Consider the following 18407-nt stretch of genomic DNA (forward strand, 5'->3'; position numbering starts at 1 on the left):
CACACTGTTGAGCAGCAGGTGGCGCACATGAAATAAACTGAGAAGAATTACAAAAATAAGTAGTGATAATAACAATGAAATAAATCATCAGCATTTGAAACGTGTCTATATTAGAAGGGAAAATAAGAGCCAGAAATAAAACATGAAAGACGAAACAGAAGATGATTTATTTCACAGTGAAAAAAACAAAAATAAAGAATCAATCACACAAAAATAAAAACTTGCATTAAAATACATTAAAATCAAAAAGGTAACAGGTTGTATGTCAGGGTCATGGCCAGTGTGTGGCGCTACAGTACAGTACGTGTACTGTACTGTACTGACCTGAAAGCGTCATGAACATGAAACAGTGTTTGTTGCTGTTTGTTGCCAGTAGGTGGCGCAATGACTGGCTGCAAGTGCTATTCCTGCTAGCATAGTTTTGGCCACTACCATGGTTGCCGTGGTAACCTGTATACAGCTCAAAAGCAGGTGAGGGCGGAGTTTGTCTGGGCGGAGCCTGCTGTGTGGCTAGTGGGAACACAAAATGTGAAAAATGTGTTTTTGACTAAAATCGACTAAGTTTTTGTTTGTTTTTGTGCATAAAATTTTTTTAAACGTGTTTTTAAAAGAAAAAAAATTATAATCAGAGCAGAAACAATAAAAACTATCTTGTTTTCAAAAAAGACAAAGGTTTGTTTCTGTCTTCATTCACTCGTTCATTCATTCATCATGTCATTAGTTTTATTTCTAAACCTTTATTTGTTGAATCTGTTTCATTCACTTTAATCTCCTCCTTCAGGTGTAAAAACAGAATAATTCAATAATATTTGAGGTGTTTTTCATATTTATTTTATTTCTTTTGTTTGTTTTTGTTTTTCTGTGAGACTAAATCTAACATTCATGTCCTCGTGTCTTAGGTTCCCGCGCTCGCGTCGAGGACCTCGCGCCTCGCATCGTGGAGGATCCCTCGGATTTAATCGTCTCTAAAGGAGAACCCGCCACGCTCAACTGTAAGGCCGAGGGTCGACCCGCCCCGACCATCGAGTGGTTTAAAGACGGCGAGCGCGTGGAGACGGACAAAGACGACCCTCGCTCGCACCGCATGCTCCTGCCCAGAGGATCGCTCTTCTTCCTGCGCATCGTCCACGGACGCCGCAGCAAACCTGACGAGGGCGTTTACACCTGCGTCGCACGCAACCACGCGGGCGTCGCCGTGAGTCGCAACGCGTCGCTGGAAGTCGCCAGTAAGGCCTGACTGTGTGTGTGTGTGTGTGTGTTTTTTAATTTCAGGTTAAATACAAACATTTGCTGTAGAATCACTCACTCACTCATTCATCTTAAGTTAAGAACAGTTAGTTCTGATTTAATCCAGATATTTTTGTCTTTTATCGGGTTTACTTCCACATTCACTGAACAGACTTTATTTGTTTAACTAAAGGCCCAACTTCCTGTTTTTGTGCAGCACTTCCTCAAAGCTATGATGTATTATTGTTAGTAAGTAATTCAGGGCGGGGCCATCGGGTCATGGTCACAATGTGTCTCCGACCTCCTGCTCAACCTCCTCTGTTGTGTTTACACATGTACCAGTGTTCATATGAGCAGGATGGAGTGTGTGTGTGTGTGTGTGTGTGTGTGTGCGTGTGTACTACCAGTAGAACAGGGGACTTCGGTGTCGTTTACACACTCACAAAGAGGGGACTCCATGTTGAACAGGGGACATTTTTCAGGTCCTCTGTTTGTCATGCTTTAAATCAACCTAAAATCATGTCTAAGACACTCTGGTGTATTTTCTTAATATTAAGCAAAGTGGGGACTTGGAAGTGTGTGAGTGTTAAAGACCATACTCAGCAGCACTCCTGCTGGCTGGAGCAGGGATTTTAACACCTCATTCACACACGTCGTTTCTTAACGCTCCTCCGTTGTCTGAATGACTGGCAGCCACAGACAGTCTTTCAGATAGTAGTGGAGCTATTCATCAAACTACTTAGTGAAGAAACCAGTCTATTGTAACACATAAGTTTCAAGCTTGACACTGTATTAAAATAAAGGACTGCCCAGAAAGCAGGAGAGGAATACATATTTTAAAATCTTAAAAAGAAAGGGATAACATTTTTAATATAATGGTCAGAAGAATTAACTTTTCTTTTCTATTTGAAATAAGCTCTAACTTATTGAAAGTCTGACTACATTGGATTTTGACAAGACTAAATTTTCACCAGTTTTCACAAGGCCTGGATGTCAGTTTTCAAAGTGTGTGCGTGTGTGTGTGTGTGTGTGCGTGTGCTTGTCAGATTCAGAGGAAAACCAGCGCGCTGCGTCTTCTCTGAGTGTTTTCTCTGGTTCTGTCGTCAGTCGCTGCAGCAGCAACATTTTCTTTCTTCTCTTCACGACGGTTTTTCAGCTCCAGGCTGAACTGAAGCTCTCTGACGTGAGGAAATGGATTAAGTCAGTGGTTTGATTAGAGGAAGCGACGCCACAGATTATTACCAAGGTCGAACGATTCTCGCTGAAAACAACAACAACAACAAAACAACAGTTTAGTCTTATCTGCAGCTGACAGTGTGTGTGTGTGTGTGTGTGTTCATGGCTCACTGACTTTATCTCCTTCACAAACAGGGACAGACTCTTAACGACTCTTAACTCTGGCAACCAGGAGGAACAGCTCAGGCTAATATCCCATAATATCCCATAATATCTGTGTTTATGAAGCAATTTTAAAAACACACAAGTTTACACAGAACAGACGAAGCAAAAACACAGGAAACTGAAAATGAAGCAAATAAGATTAAAAATAAAGTCTGTAAACTCATCAGGTCGTTTGTTCTTTCAAATCTGAGCTCAAGTCGATAAAACATAGTTGAAGATAAGAGTTGGGTTTTTTTTTAATGGAGCTGCAGATTAACGTCGTATCAGTGAAGGATTGACCTGCGCGTGCGCACGCACACACACACACACACACACACACACACACACACACACACACACACACACACAGTCTGGTTCATTCTCTTCACAGTAAATATGACACAATAACACACAACCACAACTTATGAGTATATATATATATACACTAAAACACTGACATAATTCAATAATCTGTGCGACAAATCAAATTTGTATAGCGCTAAATGTCTACATACATAAAACGTTTATTTGTATTCTTATAATACTTATTTTTTGTACTTGTGTCACTGATGGAGATTAGTTTACATGATGTAAACAGTGTGTGACACCAGCTCAATGGTTTGGTGACTGCTGTGACCATAAACGCCACAGTGGTGCATTCACTGTCTGCTGGAGTCTGTACCGCATCGCCTCGCCAGACACTGAGACTCCTCCCCCTCTGTGGGAGGTTCATTGTGCTGACTGTGGGGTAAACAGTGACCCAATTAGCTCTAGCAGAGTGGAGTGTGTGTGTGTGTGTGTAAACTCCCACTGTGGAGTAAATTAAAAATGTTTGTAACAGTAGCTCAGAGTTGAGCTCAGATTCTAAACCTGCTTTTAACTACATTCATTAAACATTAACTGCAGTGAATCACGTATAATATACATACATATACATATATATGTACACACATCCCATATTTTACAGCGTGGCAGTGGTGGAACAGCAGCTGTGTGTTTTGGCTTGTGAACAACAATTGTTTTTATTGTTATTGTTTAAAACATTATGTTTTTATTGCCCGTTCGCGAGTAGTTGAAGTGTTTTATTCGTCGCTTTAACTCGCGTCGTGTGGACCGTTATTATTGACCCTGACGGTGAAGAAGAAACTGCTTCACGCCGAGGAGATAAAAACTGTGCAACACTTTCACAAACACGACAGACACGTGGTTCTACTATAACATGATCAGAAACACTGTTCTACTGTATATAAACCACAGAGTGAGTCACTTCATCTGTGGCTCCATGTTAATCTGATGTCACTAAACCTGTTTCTGTGAGGATGAGAAAATACATCTTTATTTAAACCACTGAAATACACTTTTTTTTTGGGAGATTCTGAAGTCAAATCACAGGCAGATTTAACTGAAGTCATTTGTGAGTAACTCCTGAAAAGCCATGTCATGTGTGCATCTCACCTCCTTTAGTTGTGTTTTATTTGTATTTATGTGTTTTAAATACATTTTAGCAAACATATTTTACATATTGAAATGACAGATGTGACTGTAAATTACCCACACACACAAATGTAAAATAATTTGCTGTTTGTGATGTTTAAAAAGTGAGCGTCTGTACAGAAAGTTAAAGTTCAGAGCTTTAAACAAACGTTTGCTGAGCGTCAGAAACATAGTGATGTGACGTAGGAGGAAACATCCCAAGCTGCAGGAAAGTTTCCTGAAAGTTCCCACAATTGATAAATCTGTCAGAACAAAACTGCACTGGAACCCAAACTAAACATGAATCTGAAGACAAACATTTTTAAAAGACAACAAACAGAACGAGAGAAAGTGGAGTGAAGGTGTGGACGCTCTCCTGGTGTCTTTATAACCTTCACACTGATGATTGTCCTCAGCTGTGACAGTGAAACACCAGCTGAGGACAATCACAGCTGATTCACACACAGACTCTGGGTCTGTGTGGAACAAGAGTTCAAAGATCTGAACATGAATCATAAGAACTGTACATGAACAAACACAGATCATGTTTAAATCCTATTAAATCAGTCAGTATTTCAGCTGTGGATTTACTCTTCTAACATCCTCAAAAACAACAAAGCAGCTGGAGCTTTTCTTCACACGTTCTTCACACGTTCTTCACACGTTCTTCACACGTTCTTCACCGTCAGTGTCTCCACACAGACACAGCAATGATGTCTAGACTTGAGTGTGTGTCACTGACCAGTGCAGGACAACAAAAGTGTAGATAAAGTAGTGGAAGGTGGGATGTGTCCTCAGGTCGTCCTGCTGTTCCTCTGCAGCAGAAGCCAAAGTTATGACAACACTGCAGTAACTCACGTGTTAGAGCTTCATGAGGACAGGAATCAGGTGAAAATGGCTTCACGTCTCTAATAATTAAAGTGCTTCTGACTTTTTTATAGCAGAAAAAAGACATAATGTCCATTAAAAGAGAAACATTTACAACTGTGAGCTGGATCTGAACATTAGAGCGAAATAAAGAATCTACTGTCTGAATTTACTGTCAGTGACGTCTGTGTTTAAACATCAAAGGTTATGACTTGTTTTTAATGTGAGATCTAAGAAAATTTAAAAAAGGACACATATGCTAAATATGATGAATATGCTAAATATGATGAATATGATAAGATGATATAGATTTCACAAATTAAAAGGTATTTTACAATGTCAAGATAATGTTGCATCATGACTTAAATATTGTGATAATATCGTGATATTATTGTGACTTAAATATCATGATTTAAATATCGTTACTTAAATATCATGACAGTAAATGTTGTGATAATATCGTGACTTTAATATCATGATAATATCGGATTGTGACTTAAATATCGTGATAATATAGTGACTTTAATATCGTGATAATATCGTGACTTAAATATTGTGCGTGACTTAAATATCGTGACTTAAATATTAATATTGTGACTTAAATATCGACTTAAATATTGTGACTTAAATATCATGATAATATAGTGACTTTAATATCGTGATAATATAGTGACTTAAATATTGTGACTTAAATATCGTGACTTAAATATCGTGATAATACTGTTACTTAAATATCGTGTGACTAAAATATTGTGACTGACTTAAATATTGTGACTTAAATATTGTGACTTAAATATTGTAAATATTGTGACTTAAATATCGTGACTTAAATATCGTGATAATATTGTGACTTAAATATCGTGACTTAAATATTGTGACTTAAATATCATGATAATATAGTGACTTTAATATCGATAATATCATTTAAATATTGTGACTTAAATATTGTGACTTGAATATCGTGACTTAAATATCATGATAATATTGTGACTTAAATATACTTAAATATTGTGACTTAAATATCGATAATATAGTGACTTTAATATCGTGATAATATCGTGACTTAAATATTGTGACTTAAATATTGTGACTTAAATATCGTGACTTAAATATCGGATAATATTGTGACTTAAATATCGTGACTTAAATATTGTGACTTAAATATCATGACACAAATATCGTGATAATATTGTGACTTAAATATCATGACTTAAATATTGTGACTTAAATATCGTGATAATATTGTTACTTAAATTTTGTGACTTAAATGTCGTGATAATATTGTTACTTAAATATCATGACTTAAATATTGTGATAATATCGTGACTGAAATATCGCGATAATATAGTATTATTTCCTCTCAGCTGTAACGTGGTAAACCTCAGTGACTCAGGCACTCACAGTTTTGACTTCTGTTTTTTAAGTGTAGATTACTGATAATCCCACTTTGACTCATTTAGGATAAAACATGTATACAGTATATATACACACATGTATATATAGAGTAAATATATGTGTATATTTCATTTGGACTCAAATGTTTACATGTTTTTTTAAAGTCTGCTTTTCATTGCAGTCACAGAATAATTAGATTTTCGCCGCTGGGTTCATGTAAACACTGTGACTGAGAATCACACAGTGAGGATTAAGTCAGATTTTCAGCAGCAGCAGCAGCTATTATTCAGTGTTCCCCTCTTTTTTCCCGGTGTAAGCTGAGAATGAGCAGCTGACACTGAGTCTGTTCATAAACCCAGAATAACGAAACTGTGTGTTTTAAAATAAAAGCAGAGTGGGAGGAGAATCAGTGACAGTGTCTGTTTCACAATCATCACCGTCTGCCAGTGTCACATGGTGCAGCAGGATTAGAATAAAGTAGGACGAATGACAGAGAAGTTGCTGAAAAGCCTTTAGAGCCAGATGTTCGTCTTGTTCCTGATGAAGGATTATCAAGGAATCAAACGTTCACTTTACACTGAAACAAACTGAAATCTGCACATGAAACAAACATCGCTGAGAAAGTTTATTACAGTTTATTGTAGAAAAAGCTTTAGATCTGTGTCCAGGTGCTTTAAAGCTACACTATGTAAGTTTCAGAAAGTTCTGAAAGAAAATGTACCAATTTATATGAAGACAATATGCTTCTTTAGCGTCAACAAACTTAATAATATTAGTTGATTACAAAATAAGTATTATTATTGTTTGACAAAATTTGTCAAAAAACTGTTTTTTTTTTGGTGCACCTGTTTATGGATTATAGATGATATTTAACATGTTTTGCTTTAATCTGGAATGTTTACAACAACAACAACAACAACGTTCATTCATTCAAACTAAACATACAAGAGAACAAGTTTAAATAATAAACTATGATGAAAATTGAAATTAAAAAATTTAAGCTGTGAATCATATTTTAAAAGGTAAACTATGCTAGTGGCTATGCCAACAGCTTATCTTAATTTTTTTTTAATTTGTCAACTATTTTCTCTCTTTTTTTTCAATGGATGTAAATTCGCTACATACTAGCATGTTTACATGTTACAATGGAGCTCAGCGACAATGCTACAGTTTTTTTTTCTTTGGTCATTTTGTTAATTTTAACTTGTTCATGAATTGATTTAAGATAAAATTATTAAAACTATTTAAGCTGTGAACCGAATTGTAAAAATTGGTTTAAAAAAAATCAATGAAATCCATGCTCTGCTAATAACAATGCTAACAAAAATGCTAACAGCGTGTCCTAACATTGTGCTGGAATGACGCAGGAGTTCTCACAGTTTCTTCAGTTGGTAAAAGCGAAATAAATTACGTTAAAATTGGCCAACTTTGAAATGTAATATTTGTAATAGAATATAGAACAGAATAGAATAGATGTGATACTGATAAATTATAGTGTAGCAGACACATATTATATATGGAATAAAAGAATAGAATTATTACGGTAGAGTGTACAAGAGACAAAAGATAAATACAACTTATTTTTTACTTTAATGAACTTAATTCTTTTACTTCTTTATGTTTGTCTCTTTTCTCTACAGATGTAAATGTGTATGTTAAGATGCTGCTCTTCTTCTTATTGATGTTAATCAACGCTCTGTGTCACATGTCCATCATCCTGCTCTGCTGTAATCGCTGTGTGACGTTTGCTCATTTATCCCACTCACACACTCACAGACGGCGTGAGGCTCACATTCTGCACAGAAATGTCACTTAAAAATCAAGTGATGGATAATCTTACACAGATTAAATCTCCTGATCTGTGTGTGTGTGTGTGTGTGTGTGTGTGTGCCTGCAGAAATAATGATGAAAGTGCTGAACATCAGTCACAGGGAGAGAGAGAGAGAGAGAGAGAGAGAGAGAGAGAGAGAGACTGAGCCTCAGGGAAATATGAGGATTTATTCCTGCAGTCACACACACACACACACACACACACACACACACACACACACAGCCTTTCTGGTGTAGGAGATTATTTTGGAGATGTAGTCGGGTTATTATGAGTGAGGAGTGAAGTTGAGGACAGACAGACAATGTGAGCTGAGGACAGACAGACAGACAGTGTGAGCTGAGGACAGACAGACAGACAGTGTGGGTTGAGGGAGGACAGACAGACAGTGTGGGTTGAGGACAGACAGACAGACAGTGTGAGTTCAGGACAGACAGACAGCCGTGTCCATGGCAACATAACCTGCTTCATTATCAGGTAAAAATAATTCTTTTCAAAATCATTTTATAAGAATTAAAAAATGATTCAACAATATAAAGATTAATATATCATAAAATATTCAATTAAAACTAAGAAAATCTATAAAAAACAAATTAAAGAAACTTCAGTCCTCAGGGTTACTTTCATCACTGATTCATTTGTCAATTATTTACTCGAAAAACTGCTTTGAATTATTAAATAAAAAACAGTAGAACAGTTTAAATCGATTACCAAAACAGGTGGTGTTTAATTTAATTGATGAATCATCGCAGTCATGTTATGGATGTAAATAGATTTAAATACAATCGCTGGTCAATGACATAAATGAGTGTGTTTTAGTCTCTGTCGTGGATCCATGATGATGCTCAGTGTTATAATAATGTGAATAATTGAAATTTGACTGCAGGATAATGAGAAATAGACTCAGTAAAGACTTCTGTTGTCTGTGACCTCAAAGAAAAGAACGACAAAGGAGATAAAGAAAAGTAACTTTCACTTTATTTCACTCTAACTTTGTTTTAAAGTGTCCGAACATTCTCTGACGAGGAATCAGACGAGCGTCCTCTGAAACCTGCAGGACACTCTTCATGTCCCACTCTGTCTCTGGTGGGACATGAAGCTGCAGGACGAGAATACTGATGTGGAATTAAAGGCTCGGTCGGCGGCCATTTTGACACAGATCTGTCACGAAACCTGCTGAATAATGAATGAGGTCGATGTAGTTTTGTTCGCTGTAATAATGAGTAAGTGAAGTTGATTTAAGGAGGATTACACAGCCAGAGCTGACGTCACACAACACAGGTAGCGCCCTCCACTGGCAGGAGATGAATATACTAGACTCAGTGAAAATAAAAGACGTAAAAAAGAATTCACTTTCAAGTTGGATATTCCAAAAACGTTCTGATTCAGAAAAAAAGGTTTAATGTTCCAGAAAAGCCTTTAAATTATTAGTTTGTAAGAAAACAAACTCCAGAGCATGAGAGTGAATGAGTGAAATGCAGAGTGTTGAGCTTAGAGAAGCTGCTATGAGATGCATTCAAAGAACCTCAAACATTTTATTAACTCATTAAGTTTAGTGTAAACGTTGACGCTACACTGTAGTTTAATGTCATATTCAAGTCAATATCTGCTGTTGTAATGTTTTAATATAATAGTCTGGACAGTATATTTATATTTATTTCATTGTTTTGAAATGTAGCAAATATATAAACATAATTGCATAAAGAAAGAGTAAGAAGTTAAAATCTTCCTTTGAGAAACATTTATCACAGACGTTTGGGACGTTTGTGAGAAAAATCAGTGTTTTTGTTTCAGAACAGGAGACAGAAATCTTTCATCATCATATCAGTGAAAGATGAATGAATTATTCATGAATGTGTTATCGGAGATTTCATGGATCGATTGTGGTGCAACACTGACTGTGAGTCTCTGGCCGTTTCTCAATATCCATACTTGTGCGTACTTGTGCGTACTTGTGTACTCCCGTACTTGTGAAAACGTCATCAGCCTCAGTCCAAGTGCTGTTCCAATTCTCAAGTAAGCGAACAGCGAGGACGGTTCTCAAACCCGGAAGTGTTCTCGCTCCGCCCATTTTTACCAAGTATGCATCGCAGGTGACTGAAGCGTACTTGTATCCCAGAATAGGGAGCATAGCAGCAGATAGTAGAAATATACATCTGAAATAAATATTTTCTGTGTCCCGGAACAAAGTTTTAACGTCATTTGAGGCGAGAAATTAGTCATTTAGAATTCAAACATGTGTTATGAAATGATCTGCTGGCTCAGACGTCGCTGTCATTAGATGCTTGGTGTGATCCATAGATTTGTTGTTGACGTGTTATTTTGTTTTTTACATTACATTACATGTCATTTAGCAGACGCTTTTATCCAAAGCGACTTACAATGGAATTGAGTACAATCAGCGAGGGGTGGAATCGAACTTGCGACCATTGCGACCATGATGTTTTTTTGCACATAGGGTACCGGTTTAACCACTGAGCCACTCCACCCCTTTGTTTTAATGGAAACGCTTTTGACCTGACAGTTTGTATATTATTAATGTTTTTATTTTAACTTTGAATGTCAGATTTATATAAGTCGACGGTCATTGTAGCTGTATTTAAATATATTATGTAGAGTAGTATATATTTGTACACGTCATATACATATATATGTGACATGTACAAATATATATACTACTCAACAATGCTTTAATATATCTATTTTCCACATTGTATTATTTGTATTGTATATTTTAATATAAATAAATTAATAAATGAAGTTAAATATTTAAAATGTAAAAATAATAACAACATATATATGCATATATTAAAAATATTTCATATGTTCATTTATCAACACCGTAGGTGGCAGTAATGAGGCTGCAGCACTTGGCGCCAGCCACCATTCAAACAGCAGAACAATACATACATACTTGCATACTTGAGTATTGAGAAACAACCACATACTTGTGTACTCCCGTACTTGGCAAGTATATACTCTCAGTGTACTTCTCAAGTATATACTTTCCAAGTAAGCAAGAACATACTTGCTAACTTGAGTATTGAGAAACGGACTCTGTTTCCTGTGAGTCTCTTTTTCCTGCGAGTCTCTGTTTCCTGCGAGTCTCTCTGTAGTCTCTGTTTCCCCAAGTAGTCTCTGTTTCCCAGAGTCTTTGCTTCCTGTGAGTCTCTGTTTCCGTGAGTCTGTTTCCTGTGAGTCTTTTGTTTCTGTGACTGTTTCTCAAGTAGTCTCTGTTTCCTCGAAGTCTTCTGCTTCCTCAAGTGAGTCTCTGTTTCCCCAAGTAGCTCTTGTTTCCTGTGAGTCTCTGTTTCCTGTGAGTCTCTGTTTCCTGTGAGTCTTTGTTTCCTGTGAGTCTTTGTTTCCTGTGAGTCTCTTTTTCCCTTCTTTCCCAAGTAGTGTTTCTCTGAGTCTCTGTTTCCCTCTGCTCTCTGAGTTCTCTGTGAGTCTTTGTTTCCTGTGTGTGAGTCTTTGTTTCCTGTGAGTCTCTGTTGTCTGTTTCCCTGTGAGTCTCTGTTTCCTGTGAGTCTCTGTTTCCCTGTGAGTCTCTGTTTCCTGTGAGTCTTTGTTTCCTGTGAGTCTCTGTTTCCTGTGAGTCTCTGTTTCCACGGGGTCAAGACTCACGGGGTCAAACCTCTCATCCTGTCATTGTGTTGACGTGAGGACACACTGACCCTGAGTTTCCAAGGAACCAAAGAAATGCACGTACACTGTGTTTATTCACACATATTTAACTGTTTTACTTTGAACACTGGTTCATTTTCTGGTGTCAGTAACAGACGAGTGATGAGATAAAAACATGATCTATGTTAAATACAGTAAGAGTTATTTAACCTTTGGAGGAAATGATCAAATCTCATCCTCACTGCAGACGCTGGTTTTTCTCCTCAGGTCGAGACGTTTTTCAGAGCAGCACTGAGGATTTTTAGCATTGGTAACGTTCATGATTTCTGTGACAGAGAAAACAGTGAAAGAGAACTGGGCTTGTCATTGAAAGGTTGCCAGTTCAAATCCTAATCAAAGGCCGGGATGTTCCTGAGCATTTTCATGTTCAAATAAAACTCATTTAAATTGTGTATTTATTTATTTTTACAAGAACATTTGAAAACAACACTCCGTTGATTAACATGAAGGACATTTTCTCTCTCACACACGAGCTGAATTATGAATGTGCTGTTATTTGTTCGCTCCATGTCGGACGGAGAAGACTTGCATTATTCATCTGCTCTGACAGCAGAGACAGCAGAGCAGGACACGCGCCCTGAAAACACCCAGACCACTGCACCATCTAACGAGGACGTTGCCATGGAGGCGAGCGTTCATGCGAACACTGTGATAGACTTCAAAAATTATAAATGAATAAATAAAGCAAGACAGGGGATCACTCAGGAGGACAAACGTGTGTCTGTCCCTGCTGAAGCTGCAGCTGAGGATCATTGATCTGTGGCTCTGATTTCCACTCTTTGTTTGAAAAACATCAGATCGACCAAACGTCTGGACGTTAATTCCATTTCTTTGTGTTTTTGTGTCTCAGCTCTGAGAGATGATTTCCGCCAGGCGCCCAGTGACGTGGTGGTGGCTGCAGGAGAACCTGCCGTCCTCGACTGTGTTCCTCCACGTGGTCATCCTGAACCCAGCGTCTACTGGAAACGCAACAACGTCCGAGTCAGCAGCAGAGATGAACGCATGACTGTGGGTTTTACACATGCAGCATGCGCGCACACACACACACACACACACACACACACACACACACACACACACACACACACACACACACACACAAAGCATTGAGTAAATATTAAACTATAAATGTGTGACATTATTACTTGAGACTCAGGTTTCCACAGCTAAATCATTATAATCCACATTATGTGTGATAAAGGTCTTCAATTTAATTTAATGTTTGCCATAATTTGGTATAATTAAAATACAATGAATTTGATTTATTTTAGACATAAAGGTGAGATTCCATCAGCTTGTGTTTGTGCACTTGTTACAAATATTATTATGTAGTGTAATAATCAGTTTAATATATTTATAGAGTTCTCTTTTATTATTTTATTTTGTTCTCCATGTTTCGTTCAGAAGGAATTTAATTTAATGTTTGCCATAATTTGGTATAATTAAAATACAATGAATTTGATTTATTTTAGACATAAAGGTGAGATTCCATCAGCTTGTGTTTGTGCACTTGTTACAAATATTATTATGTAGTGTAATAATCAGTTTAATATATTTATAGAGTTCTCTTTTATTATTTTATTTTGTTCTCCATGTTTCGTTCAGAAGGAATCTAAAAAACAAGATTCTTTATTAGGATTCGACAACATTTTTCATGTATAATTTGAATTTGCTATACTAATGACTAGCAGCAACGTGACAGTGACATCTAGTGGAAATAGTGTGATTTTTCTCCATATGCCAAATATGGCATATAACAATAATAATAATATTATTAATAATAATAACAATAATAATAATAATAATAATCCATGTTTAAACATAAAGCATGCATTTTAATTTTAATGAATGAAAGTGAGATTAAAAATTATATTTTGAAAGAGTTCCACTGGGACATTTGTGTACTTAAGGGTCTGAGTGTGACACCTGTTTTAATCTGAGCTGGAAATAACAAGATCAAAGGCAAAGACACAATCTGGACAAAAATTCATGCATTAGTATGTATGAACACATGAACAGACATGACAGAATTATCCAAAGACAAAGAATGAAAAGTGTCCCTGAATGTAACGATCAAATCCTGTTTTTGGATTATTTTTCTATAGTAGATATAGAAAGATAGATATAGTGTAGATATATTTCCTATAGTGATGGTTTTTACTCACTGCTCACGCATGTGTGACACAGAATTTCTGTGGTTTATTTTGAGCTGATCTGCTCTGGAAGAACGTGTGTCTGAAAATAATCGTTTGTCATGTTTCAACAGAACCTGGTCGTTTATTATCAAACAGAGTTTAAGCTGAAACAAGGGTTAATAATTCTATTCTTTCTACTGAACGTCTTTTTATGGACACACTGTTCTACAAAGACTTGAATGTGAACACACTGTTTTTCTTTATTCACGATTCATTTGTGTTTCTCTCTCCTCTGATGTTTAAAATCCTTCAAATGTAGAAAACTGTGAAAAAGGAATGAAAATGAATTTGATTACAGTTTCTTTGTGAATGCAGATTATGACGGAAAGATTTCATCTCTGTTCTAAACATGAAATATGTAAACATGAATAACAGTGCCATAATTTTATTTTTAATTCCTTCATTGAAATTCACATGAATGTCCTTTACAAGGTTACACTGTAAACATATGACTCGCTGTCTGTGTTACATGTTCTGTTTGTATCATCGCGTCAGTAAATATGTTTCTATAGGATACATTTACAGATGTTAATCTGCACATTTATCATCGTGTCAGTAGATATGTTTCTATAGGATACATTTACAGATGTTAATCTGCACATTTATCATCGTGTCAGTAGATATGTTTCTATAGGATACATTTACAGATGTTAATCTGCACATTTATCATCACGCCAGTAGATATGTTTCTATAGGATACATTTACAGATGTTAATGCACATTTATCATCTCATATTATCATCGTTTATCAGTGTTAGTAAATATGTTTCATAGTACATTTACAGATAATCTGCACATTTATCTCGTGTCAGTAAATATGTTTCTAGAGGATACATTTACAGATGTTATCTGCATATTTATCATCGTTAGTAGATATGTTTCTATAGGATACATTTACATTTAAGCACATTTATCATCGCAGTAAATATGTTTCTAAGGACATACGATGTTAATCTGCACATTTACAGATGTTAATAGGATACATTTACAGATGTTAATCTGCACATTTATCATCGCGTCAGTTATGCTGTAGATATGTTTCTAGATACATTTACAGATGTTAATCTGCATTTATCATCGCCAGTAAATATGTTTCGGGATACATTTACAGATGTTAATCTGCACATTTATCATCGGCCAGTAAATATGTTTCTATAGGATACATTTAGATGTTAATCTGCATCTTTATCATCGTGTCAGTAAATATGTTTCTAGAGGATACATTTACAGATGTTAATCTGCACATTAATCGTGTCAGTAAATATGTTTCTATAAGATACATTTACAGATGTTAATGCACATTTATCATCGCCAGTAGATATGTTTTATGGGATACATTTACAGATGTTAATCTTTATCATCGCCAGTAGATATGTTTCTATAGGATACATTTACAGATGTTAATCACATTTATCATCGTGTTAGTAGATATGTTTCTATAGGATACATTTACAGATGTTAATCTGATTTATCATCGTTAGTAGATATGTTTCTATAGGATACATTTACAGATGTTAATCTGCATTTATCATCGTGGTTAGTAGATATGTTTCTATAGGATACTTACAGATGTTAATCTGCACATTTATCATCGTCAGTAAATATGTTTCTATAGGATACATTTACAGATGTTAATGCACATTTATCACAGTAAATATGTTTCTATAGGATACAGTAAATATGTTTCTATAGGATACATTTACAGATGTTAATCTGCACATTTATCATCATTATTTATGTCAATTAGTAAATATGTTTCTAGAGGATACATTTACAGATGTTAATCTGCACATTTATCATCGTGTCAGTAGATATGTTTCTATAGGATACATTTACAGATGTTAATCTGCACATTTATCATCGTGTCAGTAAATATGTTTCTATAGGATACATTTACAGATGTTAATCATAGATATTTTCATACATTTACAGATGTTAATCTGCACATTTATCATCGCGTCAGTAGATATGTTTCTATAGGATACATTTACAGATGTTAATCTGCACATTTATCATCGTGTCAGTAAATATGTTTCTATAGGATACATTTACAGATGTTAATCTGCATCTTCATCATTCCTGACTGTTACGTTCTCTTGTCTGCTGTGTTTTTTCAGATGCGCAGCGGCAAACTGATGATCTCTCAGACCAGGAAGAGCGACGCTGGCATGTTTGTGTGTGTGGGGACAAACATGGTTGGAGAGAGGGACAGTGATCCTGCAGAGCTGGTGGTCTACGGTCAGTCTTCTGTCCTCTGTCTGTGTCTCGTCATGAGTTGGACACACGTGTGTGAAAATGTCCCCGTCCTTTAAAACAGAGCGACCCGTGTTGGTGCGAAGGCCGGTGAACCAGGTGGTGATGGAGGAGGAGACGGTAGACTTCCTGTGTGAGGTCCATGGAGATCCTGCTCCCACTGTGCGATGGCGTAGGGAGGAAGGAGAACTTCCCCGCGGGAGGTGAGCGTCTCACACACACACATACACACACACACACAGTGAGTCACATGATGTCTGAGTGGCAGAGATGAAGATGCTGAGATTTAGTTGGGGAATGACCAGGATGGACAGGATTAGACATGAGCATGTAATCCAGGGACAGCTCAGGGTTTGGAGATGAAGTGAAAGAGTGAAGGTTGAGATGGTTGTGGTCATGTGCAGAGGACGTCCATGAGGACATGAGGATATAAGGACAGTTGGTGTAACAGAAGAGGACACAAGGGTGACGACAAGATGGCGGCAAATGATCTACTGTGGCGCCCCCTAAAGGGAGAAGAGAATGACTGCCGAGTAATGAACTCTTCTTTTTACCCACCATCAGACTAACTGCCAAATAGTGAGCTTTTCTATACATCCACTAACTGAATGACTGCCAAATAGTGAGCTGTTCGCTATATCCACAGACGGACTGACTGCCAAATAGTGAGCTATTCTATATATCCACCAAGAAATGACTGCCAAATAATGAGCTACTATATAAATGCAACAGACTGACTGCCAAATAGTGAGCTATTCAGTACATTCCCCAACAGAATGACTGTCAAATAATGGGTTAAAAGGTCAATCCTCTTAGCTTAATTTATTTTGTTGTCGACAGTTGAAATGGTTTTCTTTTTTTCAGTGTATGTGTTTGTCTGATGTATTTTTGTCGCCCCCTGGTGGACACACGCTGCCACTCCCTGGGTTTCACCAACTTTACATAAAATCAATCACTTTATGATCTTTTAACAAAATAAACCTATGTTTATATTTTATAACTTTAAAAATATCATCTATGAATTCAGTGAAGAAACACTTTTCATATTTTGTCAGTTTGGACCATCGAACACATGAAAAAGGTGTTAAATTGAGTTTTTGAGCTGCAGAAACTTTTGATGAACACATGAAAATAAAATCACACACAGCAAACACTGCTCTTTTTTTATCTTAATTACCTTTATTAAACTTTTTTAATAAAGTTATTAAATTTTCTGCCTTACATTGATGCAGTGGTGAGGCAATGATTCATCATTTCACAAATGGATAAGATGAAAATCAGAATCTGACCAAATCTCTGAGTTCTTTTATCGTCTCAGGTGACACGGAGGACACAGTCCCGACTGATGTGACTTTGATTTTCTTCTGTCCACCTGTCCACCTGTCTTCTCCGGCAGGTTTGAGATCAGGAACAGTAACAGTCTGCGTTTGTTGCGTGTGAAGGAGGAGGACGAGGGGACGTACACGTGCACGTCAGAGAACAGCGTGGGGAAGACGGAGGCGTCGGCCGTGCTGCAGGTCCACGGTACCAAACACACACACGCTTCACTATTATTTCTACTTCATTTAAATACTCACACGCCCTCATTTCCAGGTTGCAGGGGTTCACAAACACTGGGGCGGGACCCACACAGGTGACACAGGACATTTGTGTTTGTTTGTATTTTCAAATAACATCAAATAAAATGGATTGGATTTAGTCACCACACACACAAAAAAAATGATGGCTGTCGTAAAGAAAGAGAATAAAAATCAGGTGCAGTAAAAACTGAGTTTTTATTTTGTTCTGAGAAAAAAAAAAGATTTATTTTAATTTGATTTAAAACCAGGATAAAAACACAGATGCAGTGAAAATAATCTCAGTGTGTTTAGCTTATGATTCGCCATCAACACACAATATGTCACATGACCACATGATCACATGGGAAACAAGATTCACACAATTTCAAATGTCATCAGTGTCGCTGCCTTTTTTCTATGATGAGTTTTTCCAAAGGTGAAGATCCTTGTTAAAGATGAGATGATGATGATGATGCTCTGAAGGTCACACACACACACAAACGCACACACACACACAGACTTGTGTGACTTAAATGAAATCTTCAG

At 36.7% G+C, this 18407-nt stretch overlaps 1 protein-coding gene across 1 annotated transcript in view; it reads left to right on the top strand.

The window, feature by feature from the left end:
• Positions 1 to 895: 895 nt before the first annotated feature.
• Positions 896 to 18407, top strand: part of LOC122761660 (roundabout homolog 2-like) — a gene marked incomplete at both ends in the record, with an annotated part of 33646 nt that continues 16134 nt past the window's right edge. Inside the window, 5 exons of the mRNA XM_044016883.1 lie at positions 896 to 1226; positions 12705 to 12862; positions 16167 to 16287; positions 16367 to 16505; positions 17699 to 17826. Coding sequence (XP_043872818.1) covers positions 896 to 1226; positions 12705 to 12862; positions 16167 to 16287; positions 16367 to 16505; positions 17699 to 17826 — 877 coding nt within the window. The remainder of the gene's footprint in view (positions 1227 to 12704; positions 12863 to 16166; positions 16288 to 16366; positions 16506 to 17698; positions 17827 to 18407) is intronic.

The sequence above is a fragment of the Solea senegalensis genome, unplaced genomic scaffold (assembly GCF_019176455.1).
Source record: "Solea senegalensis isolate Sse05_10M unplaced genomic scaffold, IFAPA_SoseM_1 scf7180000014855, whole genome shotgun sequence".
Classification (NCBI taxonomy): Eukaryota; Metazoa; Chordata; class Actinopteri; order Pleuronectiformes; family Soleidae; genus Solea; species Solea senegalensis.